Here is a 12,755-nt window from a genome sequence, read left to right as displayed (position 1 = left end):
GCATCTGCCAAATTCGCATCCCCCGCCCCGTTCACACCCAGTTCCATTTCCCGCCCGCGTTTATCCGATGGTCACGCCGGAAACTGCCCGTTTTATTCTGGCCGGGGAGCGCCCGCCGGGGCGCGTGTGGATGAGGCGCGCGCGGCCCGTATCCGCCCACCCGACCCCCGGAGCAGGCAGAAGCACACGTACGCCCACGAACGATCGAAGGCCCAGAAGCGTCGATCCGGCACGGGGACAAATCTCTACGGTCCTCTCGTTCCCGCTATAAAACTATCGGCGCCGCGGGGCGAGGCTCGCCTAGTCGTCATTCCGCGAGCGCACCGCCGGCCGTCCGCCCGCCGACCGTTCCTCCGTTCGCCATGGACCCCTACAAGGTGCGTGCTCTGCTCTCTCCGCTGCTCAGCTGTTAACTCGCGCCTCGTGCTGGTTCATGGCTTTGGTTTTGATGGGAGTTTCGTGTCGCTTGTGTGGCGCAGTACCGGCCGTCGAGCTCCTTCAACGCCCCGATGTGGAGCACCAACTCCGGCGCGCCCGTCTGGAACAACGACAACTCCCTCACCGTCGGATCCCGAGGTACTCACACCTGTGCTCACCATGCTTTTCCTACGACCCATGGCCACACTACTGTAGCAAGCAAAGTACGCACGTACGTCCAGAATTAATACTGGCGGAAAATGAAACTTGGTACTTGGTACTATAGTACTACTTGCTTAATTTTTGGCCGCTCCTCCAGTGAATTTGAGCTTGCATCCTAGTACGTGAATAGTCTCTTCCTGTTTTTTTTTTTCTGCTTTGAAATTAAGGGGGTTCCCCCAGCCACAACTTTTGTCAAGCGAGGCCAAAATCAGCCACATCAACACCGTTTCACAGCGCCCAGCCACAAACCTGGCCTGGGCCAAAGAACTAAGCTAGGCCTAAGATTACCAAGACTGACTGACTTACTTACTTCATGTTTGTGAATGACTGCCGTAATACCTATCACACTGAAACCGAATTCCTGTATGTAATATTAGTACTACAACACAACCATCCCCTGCATGATCTGTCCATGTAAAGTAGGTTGTTCTTTGTAAACTCTGAAACAAACATTGTACCATGCTTCAGCACCGATCTAGTATTTGTTAAAAATCTGATCATAAATCTACAAAGAGAGTTTTCTCCTGACACGCAGTTTGGCAGACTAGAGTTGTAACCCATCCAACAAAAAAAATGGTTTATGCAAGTTCAGACGAAGCCAATTTCAAGTGATTTGGGCTTTTTTCCTGCAAAAATTATTTTTACCCCGAGCTCTGCATCTGGACGATGCATGCAGCCATATTATTAATTATTCACAAAAACCATACAAGGTGATATATCAATAAGCCTGAAACCACTATCTTGATAACGTTGTTGCTACTCCTATCCCTTGATGAATGTGTCCGTGCCTAATACCAAACACACATCGCACCAAAGCCTAACATCTAAAGCCGGGTGTCCCATCTAAGCCACTACCTGGATTGGGTCCCACATCGGCCCGACACACTCCCAGTGAGCATGGCAATGCTGCAAGGGCCGTCACCTCCATCTTCCATCGGTCAATCCTCAGGGCAGAACTGATGCACCGACCTTGCCAGGCCTCTCTGCCATCAACGCCACCATGACGCCAGACAGCTTCCTCCGCCTGCGCGAGTCCATCTCCGCGCATCAGACGCCGAGTCTCCACTGTGCCATGCTGCCGAGACCCACCGTCAACGATACGGTTGATGCCACTCCGCTCCACCTACGTGCCATCTCGTGTCGACTCTGAACTACCAGCAACTCCACCACCCTGAGCAGTCCCCGGCCGACGCCTTCAGGAAGGAAGACGACACAAAAATGCCATCGTCGCCCATACAGAGGAACAGAGGTTTTTGCCTGCAAAAATTAAATAAACGAAATGATTTGTGTTCTTCAGTACAACCGGGGGTGCATGAGTCATTCATGGTGAAAGAAAGAGATTAAGATCAATTGAAAGTCACGTACCACTACCATGCATATCAATAATCAACCGGTTGTTTAATTCTGTAACTACGTATTCAGGGCCATCCTGCTGCCTGCTGGAGATTGAAAAAATATTCAGAACTAACGTGCCGTGCGTATCAATCGAGTGTCTAACGCTGACGACTTCTGCCTATAACTGTGTGTCGAACTGTGAATGAATCCAGGTCCGATCCTGCTGGAGGACTACCACCTGGTGGAGAAGATCGCCGACTTCGACCGTGAGCGCATCCCGGAGCGGGTGGTACACGCCCGGGGCGCCAGCGCCAAGGGCTTCTTCGAGGTCACCCACGACGTCTCCCACCTGACCTGCGCCGACTTCCTCCGCGCGCCGGGGGTGCAGACCCCCGTCATAGTGCGCTTCTCCACCGTGATCCACGAGCGCGGCTCCCCCGAGACGCTCCGCGACCCGCGCGGCTTCGCCATCAAGTTCTACACCCGGGAGGGCAACTGGGACCTGGTGGGCAACAACTTCCCCGTCTTCTTCATCCGCGACGGCATGAAGTTCCCGGACATGGTGCACGCGCTCAAGCCCAACCCCAAGACCCACATCCAGGAGAACTGGCGGATCCTCGACTTCTTCTCCCACCACCCGGAGTCGCTCCACATGTTCACCTTCCTCTTCGACGACATCGGCGTGCCCGCCGACTACCGCCACATGGACGGCTCCGGCGTCAACACCTACACGCTGGTGAACCGCGCCGGCAAGGCGCACTACGTCAAGTTCCACTGGAAGCCCACCTGCGGCGTCAAGTCGCTGCTGGAGGAGGAGGCGGTCACGGTGGGCGGCACCAACCACAGCCACGCCACCAAGGACCTCACCGACTCCATCGCCGCCGGCAACTACCCGGAGTGGACCTTCTACATCCAGACCATCGACCCGGACCACGAGGAGCGGTTCGACTTCGACCCGCTGGACGTGACCAAGACGTGGCCCGAGGACGTGGTGCCGCTGCAGCCCGTGGGGCGGCTGGTGCTGAACCGCAACATCGACAACTTCTTCTCGGAGAACGAGCAGCTGGCCTTCTGCCCCGGGATCATCGTCCCCGGGGTGTACTACTCGGACGACAAGCTGCTGCAGACGAGGATCTTCTCCTACTCCGACACGCAGCGCCACCGGCTGGGGCCCAACTACCTGCTGCTGCCGGCCAACGCGCCCAAGTGCTCCCACCACAACAACCACTACGACGGGCTCATGAACTTCATGCACCGCGACGAGGAGGTCGACTACTTCCCCTCAAGGTTCGACCCCGCCAAGCACGCGCCCCGCTACCCCATCCCCTCCCGCACCCTCAACGGCCGCCGCGAGAAGGTTTGTACCTTACCTGCTAGTACCTCCTGATCCGTTCTTCTCACAAGTTAGCAAGTTAAAATGCATGATGCATGAATTGTAGATGGTGATCGAGAAGGAGAACAACTTCAAGCAGCCCGGGGAGAGGTACCGCTCCATGGACCCGGCAAGGTGCGTAGTACCAAAGCTACTGTATCAATTAGCAAGCAATTGTTATGAACTTGCATGGTTAATCAATTTGGTATTGCTAACTGAATGATGTATGTGTGTGTGTGTGTGTACGTTCAGGCAAGAGCGATTCATCAACAGATGGATCGACGCGCTGTCGGACCCCCGCCTCACCCATGAGATCAAGGCCATCTGGCTCTCCTACTGGTCTCAGGTAATCAAACAGGGGAACATCCTTACAGATGCGCACAGCATTTGCATGTTCTCTGAAGAAATTTGTGTGTAATTTTTTCCATGATCTCTGAAGAATATAGTAAGATAAGGCATACTGAATCGCTTCTTGTGGGATCGTGCAGGCTGACAAGTCTCTCGGCCAGAAGCTCGCGAGCCGTCTCAGCTCCAAGCCGAGCATGTAAGATCAGTCCATGGAGTGCGCAAATCAGAAATCTGCTTCAGGGCCGTCCAAGTTCTTCCCTCTTATCGGCAAAGAATTACGTACCAAATGCTGCATCTACCTACTTCATTTTACTGAGCCTATTTTGAAAAGAGGACATACATATGATTCTACCACACGTTATGCGCATTGTCGTCCGTCATTCATGTAATAATTTGTACAAGAGCCCGTTTCTCCTGATACTTCATGATTATTGTAAAGTGAATGCATCTTGATTAATGAACCAAATTAAGAATAAGTTGAAGAGTATGTATACCAATAATCTCTTGTGTTTGTCCTTTGCAATGGCTTCTTTTCTTGGAACAACAACTAAATAGTTTTAGGAGCGTGGCTATGTCTGAGTTGACTTAGAAATGCTTATTTTTCTCTCAATGAACCCGATAGCTCTCCAATCAAAATCTTCTACTTCCTCTGTTTACTTGCATGAATCCCAAGGTCTTCATCGACCGGTTCTCAATGGTGAGTTAGAAAGTTATTTCTTAGTTGCCTGAGGACTAGAATAACCCGTTTGTGATTCAAATGTACATAAGTCTGGTGCTGAAATAAATCGCATGTGACATGTCACTCACACTCTAGCAGACTACCATTTCTCAGGAAAAATTAAATCTTCCTTTCATGCTAGCAACACACACACATTTTTGTTCCATACAATGTTCTACAGAATTCTCAGACAACAAACAATAAATATAAATAATAAAGTTGCATGTTGTCTATGTTCGTTCATCAAACTTTGTGTTGGTTATATTGGAGTCACAGAGTAAATCAGAGCAAGAAGACCTACATCTTGCAGAGTAATTTTCAGCTCATCATATTTTCCTGCAAGGACCAAGCATTGCTCTTCCTCAACTCCGACGATGAAAGGTATTGCAACAAGTAGACACAGGATAACAATACTTCAGAAGAAATATTAATGACAGTGATAATGGAACATGGCAAAACCTGAAAGACGACACATCCACCTTCTCAAGATGCAGGTCTAGCAGCACCTCACTACACAGTATAAACACATTTAAGACAAACACTTCCCTTCGTGACTCAAGAAAACACCTGCGTCAGCAGGAAGAATATTTTAATCATGTGTATGATATTACAAGGAGTTTAGATTGAGCAATTTTTGGCAGGAAGAGATAAACATAATGTATAAAACAACTGCCAAAATCCGGATAATACATCTTCAAGAATATACCAACAATAGGCTGTATGTTTACTTAATCAAAAGAACAAAATAAAAGAACAACCTAATCAAAAGGGTTAAAGTGAAATAGAAGTATACAATGTGGGATTTTCCCCTAGCTTTGCCCTTGCCAAAATAAATCCAAATGCAGGGGTAATGAAAGTTTCTTGAAATGTCAAGTCAAGGGATTTTACACTTTTGTTTGCCAAATATCATAGCTAGAGCTATGGTGCAATATGGATCCAAGTATATCGTCATGGTAATTGTAGAAAGTGTGTCTATGCATAGCTGTCTGGCAAATAAAAATCTGGTTCACCCACACATGAATAATTGAATATACATTCTTGGGATCCACTTCCGATGTTATGACATCACAGTTAAAAGTATTTCATAGAATATAGAAGTCTGAAAGTAAGATTTTAAAATGAAACTATTACTCCCTCTGTAAACTATTACTACTACTTTAGTGATCTAAACGATCTTATATTTCTTTACAGAGGGAGTATATATTGTAAAATAAAAGGATGCTGTGCTAGTTTGGAGAAAAGATGCTTACTTAGCTGTTGACTTGGCTCAGAAAGAAGATCCATTTGACTTTACTGTTCAAGATGGAATACCGTGTTGGTTGATGGAGCAAGACCTTGTGTGTGCAGTGTTGTGCATCTTATCCAAATCCAATGAAACCAGTTCAAGTCTCCACGGCGTGAGAGGACGTGAGGAACCAAACCTGTGAGAAGAGGTGTGGCGGCGTCGCTGCCCGGCGTGAGGAGGAGCTCCAGGGAGACGAGAAGCGCCGGGATGGTAGCGTAGCGTCCTCGCAGGCAGAGGTGCTCGTCCGTGCCCATCTGCCGCACCACTCACGAGGCCTTCGCCTACAGCCCGAAAACCTCCGACTCTCTCCGGCCGCGGCGGAGAGCCTGGGTGGCGGCCGCGGATATCGGCGGCCGCCGCGTCCCGCTTCTGACCGTTGGAGAAGAGATGTGAATAGCACGGGCCGAATTTCTGGTCTGCAGCCCCTCCACCCCCGTTGCGCCACCATTGTCGTCAGTGAGAAGGGAAGGCGACCACCGTCTGAGGAGTAGGAGTTCGGGGGCCGCGCGTTGGCACGGCTCCGTCGCTCCCCATACCGACGTATCGTGCTGCAACGAAAGGATGAAGGGGATAGACGTCGGAGCGGGAGGCGATGCCGGTCGGTGCATGTCTATTACGGTAAGGCTGGTGCTACTGCGTCTTTTTTAGTCCCACACCGTCGAACCACAGCATTTTGCACCGATTTAAAAGCTTTTTCCACAGGGGGGGAGCTATGCCAGGGGTGCCAGCCCAGTGGGGGTATAGCCTTATAGTGGAGAGCTATGCCTCTCAGTTAAAATGCCAAAGAGGGTGGGGGTAGGGGGTTCAAATTCTTCTTCTAAATAAGTACTAAAAAAGGAGATAAAATAAAATAAAGAAAAAAATGTTCTTGCACATACAAATGAGCATTTTTTTTCTTGCATGTTCTTTTTGCTCAACAATTTAATACATTTTTTGCTCTACATAATTTATTGAACAAGAACTTCAAAATTTAATAGAAAAGTATTTTAATTTTAAAAAACTAAAGAAACCAAACATGGAACCCTAGAGTTCTTTTTCTTCCTTAGTAATGATACCATTGGCATATATCAGCATCCCAGTGCATGTTTGACCTTAAAACCGGTGTTGACGCTCAGAAGTGGCACGATCATAAAGCGGCATGCCGGGGTGAAAACCTTGCCAGTGTGAAAGCTTGCCGGTGTGAAGGCTTGCCGGGGTAACCTTGCCGGTGTGAAGGCTTGCCGGCATGGAAGCTTGCCGGTGTGAAATCTTGCTGGGGGAGAAACCTTGTCAGGGAGGAACCCTTGCCGGGGTAGAAAGCTTGCTGGGGTGAAACCTAGCCGGTGTGAAAGCTTGCCGGTGTGGAAAGTTTACCCGGGTGGAAAGCTTGCCGGGGTGGAGGCTGTGATAGTCAATCAGACGAGAAGTTGAAGATGGACTCAAAAGCTAATTCAGATGATCTCGGATGGAAAAGTGTTCTGCACGGAAGTTGTGCGTCTCATCGAATCGATTGATTTTGATATAAAGATCGTCCCAATCTGAAGTCGTATGCAAAAGTTAGAGCCCGCACAGTGCGACCCTCCAGTGTGCAAAATATGACGCCCGGAACCATGTGGGTATGTCTGATGAGCTGCGTGAATAATTAGCTATTTTGCGCGAGCGACTTGACCCTCAAGGCGACCTCTGACGAAAAAACGTTCAACATGAAAGTTGTTCATCTCGTCGAAACGGTCAAGATTGCTTTTGGACTCATTTCCATCCGAGGTTCTTTACCACCACAAAAAAGACCCGCAATGTGCAACCAGTTTTAGACTGGAAAGTTCGGATAAAACCAATCCGAATTTGACTAGGGTTTTGGACGTGAATCCAAACTTTTTCCTTGCACGGGAAGTCCAGCCGCCTCTTAGATTCCTAAGGGGTGACTGCCGATTGAACAACACACAATCGAACAAATCAATCTACTACTTTTTCGTGTTCATCTACTTTTTGTCTCTCCCTTGTATCTTTCTTCTCATTCTTCACTAGTTCTTCATGCTGGAGGGCTGCGGATCCACGAGGCTCTAGGGGCGAGCGAATCGACCTGGAGCAGCCCATAGCCGTCGCGATCCCTGATGGGGTCCCTCCCGGGCAAGCGGGGCTTCGGGTCTACAAAAGCGCCCGCCGACCGTCTTGCGTATCGCGGTGTCGGTCGGGTCTCCTTTGACGTAAGCTGCGGTGCATCACCCCCGGCATAGAGGATACATGGTGACGTGTTCGTGTGTCAACACACTTTTTGGCGACTCCGCTAGGGACTAAGCTTTGAACAGTCTCCAACCTGTTCTTGCTACGAGGAGAGCGTCATCAAGCGGCTGCAATCTACAACGGTAACATGTATCATCAATATCCTTACATAGATGCAAATAGCCATTATGTTGATGTTGCTAGATCTTTCAATGGACATGTCATGTCGGCTAGCCCTAACGAGCAAAGGCCGACTAGTTATTCCGTTGGAGAAACTTGGAATTTACAGAATCGCGACATGAACTTATGAATCTGAACTTTCATGCATCGGCAACATCTTTCAATATGCCGGTGAACAACACGATTTGTTCGAGTGATAAATATATGACACCTGATGTACATGAGAGCGTCTCACAGTTTTATCCATCGGCAGCGGGCTCGCAATACGCGGGTTCATCCCCAAACATGTCGATGGATGGGGGAATCGGCCATGCTTCCATTAGCTATTTGGCTGGTTATCCTCAAACATCATATATATACTACACCTCGTGATATTAATTGTTCAGTGGCATATGAAACTAAAAATATTCATGACTCGGATCACCTTGGTCGAGTGAATGGAGATTCTGCAGGAGCATATGTGCCTAATATTGCAGGAGATGAGGTGGCTCTGGATGCATTAAAAAGTTTAGCCCAAAATAAGAAGATTAGTGCTATTTGCCTTGAGCAGCACGAAAAGGGATTGGTTCCTGATTATGGGGCAATAAGAGCTAGGGTTTTGAAAGAAGACGAAGTGTTGCCGATTGATCAAATTGGCGTGAGAAAATACTCAACAACAGTGCACATGTCTTCACTTATCATTGCAGCATGTTATAGACCCCCTATACAATCGCAAAATTTCAGCAACATCAATAATTGCCAAAAGATCGTAAAAGTATTGGGGGGCAAGTCGATCCAAGCAGGGCTAAGTTTCAAGAAAAATATGTGGCCCAAGTGGACAAGAACAAGCCAGAGCTTATAGGGAATAGCATTAATGAATTTACTAGACCTACCCTTGAGGAATTACCAGCATAATATTGACGGGCTTATGAAGCAGTCAAGAAGAAGGGTGGAGAGGAAGATTTGCAAGAGTACATCAAGTGCCTTTCTCCATATAGCAACCATGTTGGACCTTCTACACTCTTAAGGCAAGATAAAAAAGAAGCTTTGCAAGCAAATCAACAAAAAATGATTCACTTGGGTAATACAGTGGATTCGGTTGAAACCAGATTGAGCACTGAGATAGCTAATGCCGAGTGCATCAAGCCATTTATTACCAAGTGTACCAAAATAGAAGATGCAAGCTTCGCTGAGCAAAGGAATGACAAACGCAAAAAATTGGCTGTCCTCGATTTTTCTAGATGTAAGGGAGCTTACATGCTACCCTATGAGTTTCATGCCAAAAATATTAATGAGCATCAACAAAGTAATATGGCCGAACACAGTTCCATTAATGATGAATATCAAGAACAAGAAAATGCAGCCGATCAAAGTTCAACTGACAAAGAGCATCCGAATGAAATCCACTCGGGCAATCCGACTGAAATATACTCGGGCAATCCGAGTGAAATCTACTCAGACAATCCGAGTGATGAAGAACGAGATCCAGAAAAAGAGGACGAGGCATTGGAGAATTATTCAGAAGTGGAGCAAGGTATTCTTCTAGTGGCGCAACCATTTCTTCCTTCCAACGTCTTCACAAAGGTACACCTAGCAGATAGTTTATTCAATTTTCGGTTCGGTCAAAATCATATTGTTGATGCACCTGTTAGTAAGATTCTAATTAATTTTGAAAGACCAATCGAAATGAGTAATCTGTTTGTTAGGAATGATCTTGTCACTAATCATGATAGTCAACACATGGTATCATTCATAGAGACCGGTAGTGATAACTCATTGCAACCAAAGCTTTTCCCATTATGCCGACTTAAAATTATATTCATATGGGTAGCTTTGCTTGTTTCATGCCTGTCTAACATTTGGTATCAAATGAGACGTATATTCTGTAATTGTTTTGGTTACGGAAACATAAAGCCAGGTCCAAAGTCCTTCAAGATAGCCAATTCAGGAGCATCGGAAAAACATGATGAAAATCAATGCATAGCCGAGTCGGATGACGCTAAGCCAGCACTACTCGGTTATTTTGTTTTAGAACTAGTAGTTGGGGAACGTTGCAGAAAATAAAATTTTTCTACACTTCACCAAGATCAATCTATGGAGTCATCTAGCAACGAGAGAGAGGAGTGCATCTACATACCCTTGTAGATCGTGAGCGGAAGCGTTCAAGTGAACGGGGTTGAGGGAGTCGTACTCGTCGTGATCCAAATCACCGAAGATCCTAGTGCCGAACGGACGGCACCTCCGCGTTCAACACACGTACGGTTGGGGAAGACGTCTCCTCCTTCTTGATCCAGCAAGGGGAAAGGAGAGGTTGATGGAGATCCAGCAGCACGACGGCGTGGTGGTGGAAGTAGCGGCGATCTCGGCAGGGCTTCGCCAAGCTCAGCGAGAGGGAGAGGGAGGCGCCAGGGACTAGGGTGCACAGCCCTCCCTCCCCCTCTTTACATAGGGGCCCTAGGGGGGGGCGCTGACCCCCTAGAGATCCAATCTCAAGGGGGGCGGCGACCAAGGGGGGGGACTTGCCCCCCAAGTCAAGTGGGGTGCCCCCCACCCCTAGGGTTTCCAACCCTAGGCGCAGGGGGATGCCCAAGGGGGGCACACCAGCCCACCAGGGGCTGGTTCCCTTCCCACTTCAGCCCATGTGGCCCTCCAGGATAGGTGGCCCCACCCGGTGGACCCCCCGGGACCCTTCCGATGGTCCCGGTACAATACCGGTGACCCCCGAAACTTTCCCGGTGGCCAAAACTGGACTTCCTATATACAATTCTTCACCTCCGGACCATTCCGGAACTCCTCGTGACGTCCGGGATCTCATCCGGGACTCCGAGAAACTTTCGGGTTACCGCATACTAATATCTCGACAACCCTAGCATCACCGAACCTTAAGTGTGTAGACCCTACGGGTTCGGGAATCACGCAGACATTGACCGAGACAGTTCTCCAGCCAATAACCAATAGCGGGATCTGGATACCCATGTTGGCTCCCACATGTTCCATGATGATCTCATCGAATGAACCACGATGTCGAGGATTCAAGTAATCCCGTATACAATTCCCTTTGTCAATCGGTACGTTACTTGCCCGAGATTCGATCATCGGTATCCCAATACCTCGTTCAATCTCGTTACCGGCAAGTCACTTTACTCGTACCGTAATGCATGATTCTGTGACCAACCACTTGGTCACATTGAGCTCATTATGATGATGCATTACCGAGTGGGCCCAGAGATACCTCTCCGTCATACGGAGTGACAAATCCCAGTCTCGATCCGTGTCAACCCAACAGATACTTTCGGGGATACCTGTAGTATACCTTTATAGTCACCCAGTTACGTTGTGACATTTGGTACACCCAAAGCACTCCTACGGTATCCGGGAGTTACACGATCTCATGGTCTAAGGAAATGATATTTGACATTAGAAAAGCTCTAGCAAACGAACTATACGATCTTGTGCTATGCTTAGGATTGTGTCTTGTCCATCATATCATTCTCCTAATGGTGTGATCCCGTTATCAATGACATCCAATGTCCATAGTAAGGAAACCATGACTATCTCTTGATCAATGAGCTAGTCAACTAGAGGCTCACTAGGGACATGTTGTGGTCTATGTATTCACACATGTATTACGATTTCCGGATAACACAATTATAGCATGAATAATAGACAATTATCATGAACAAGGAAATATAATAATCATCATTTTATTATTGCCTCTAGGGCATATTTCCAACAGTCTCCCACTTGCACTAGAGTCAATAATCTAGTTACATCGTGATGAATCGAGCACCCATAGAGTTCTGGTGTTGATCATGTTTTGCTCGCGGAAGAGGTTTAGTCAACGGATCTGCGACATTCAGATCCGTATGCACTTTGCAAATATCTATGTCTCCATCTTGAACATTTTCACGAATGGAGTTGAAGCGACGCTTGATGTGCCTGGTCTTCTTGTGAAACCTGGGCTCCTTGGCAAGGGCAATAGCCCAGTGTTGCCACAGAAGAGAGTGATCGGCCCCGACGCATTGGGTATGACTCCTAGGTCGGTGATGAACTCCTTCATCCATATTGCTTCATGTGCTGCCTCCGAGGCTGCCATGTACTCCGCTTCACATGTAGATCCCGCCATGATGCTTTGCTTGCAACTGCACCAGCTTACTACCTCACCATTCCAAATATACACATATCCGATTAGTGACATAGAGTCATCCAGATCTGTGTCGAAGCTAGCGTCGACGTAACCCTTTACGACAAGCTCTTCGTCACCTCCATAAACGAGAAACATATCCTTAGTCCTTTTCAGGTACTTCAGTATATTCTTGTCCGCTGTCCAGTGTTCCATGCTGGGATTACTTTGGTACCTTCCTACCAAACTTACGACAAGGTTTACATCAGGTCTGGTACACAACATGGCATACATAATAGACCCTATAGCCGAGGCATAGGGGATGACACTCATCTTTTCTCTATCTTCTGCCGTGGTCGGGCATTGAGTCGAGCTCAATTTCACACCTTGCAACACAGGCAAGAACCCCTTCTTGGACTGATCCATATTGAACTTCTTCAATATCTTATCAAGGTATGTGCTTTGTGAAAGACCTATGAGGCGTCTCGATCTATCTCTACAGATCTTGATGCCTAATATGTAAGCAGCTTCTCCAAGGTCCTTCATTGAAAAACACTTATTCAAGTAGGCCTTAATG

General features: G+C 47.9%; 1 protein-coding gene across 1 annotated transcript; it reads left to right on the top strand.

Annotated features, from left to right (window-relative positions):
• The first annotated feature begins 218 nt into the window (after positions 1–218).
• LOC119291874 (catalase-1) lies at positions 219–4,194 on the top strand. Its single transcript, XM_037570687.1, has 6 exons — positions 219–377; positions 480–576; positions 2,187–3,331; positions 3,414–3,481; positions 3,599–3,692; positions 3,835–4,194. The coding sequence occupies exons 1-6, from the start codon at positions 363–365 to the stop codon at positions 3,892–3,894; spliced, it is 1,479 nt and encodes a 492-aa protein (XP_037426584.1). The 5' UTR covers positions 219–362; the 3' UTR covers positions 3,895–4,194.
• Positions 4,195–12,755: the final 8,561 nt, after the last annotated feature.

The sequence above is a fragment of the Triticum dicoccoides genome, chromosome 4B, assembly GCF_002162155.2.
Source record: "Triticum dicoccoides isolate Atlit2015 ecotype Zavitan chromosome 4B, WEW_v2.0, whole genome shotgun sequence".
NCBI classification, from domain to species: Eukaryota; Viridiplantae; Streptophyta; class Magnoliopsida; order Poales; family Poaceae; genus Triticum; species Triticum dicoccoides.
This window is presented reverse-complemented; position numbering and strand designations above follow the sequence as displayed.

What these genes read in the sequence shown, in the direction of transcription:
- LOC119291874 (XM_037570687.1), top strand. An exon ending in CCTCACCGTCGGATCCCGAG is followed by an intron (nt 577 to 2,186) that starts GTACTCACACCT and finishes GAATGAATCCAG; the next exon opens with GTCCGATCCTGCTGGAGGAC. An exon ending in GGCTCTCCTACTGGTCTCAG is followed by an intron (nt 3,693 to 3,834) that starts GTAATCAAACAG and finishes GGGATCGTGCAG; the next exon opens with GCTGACAAGTCTCTCGGCCA.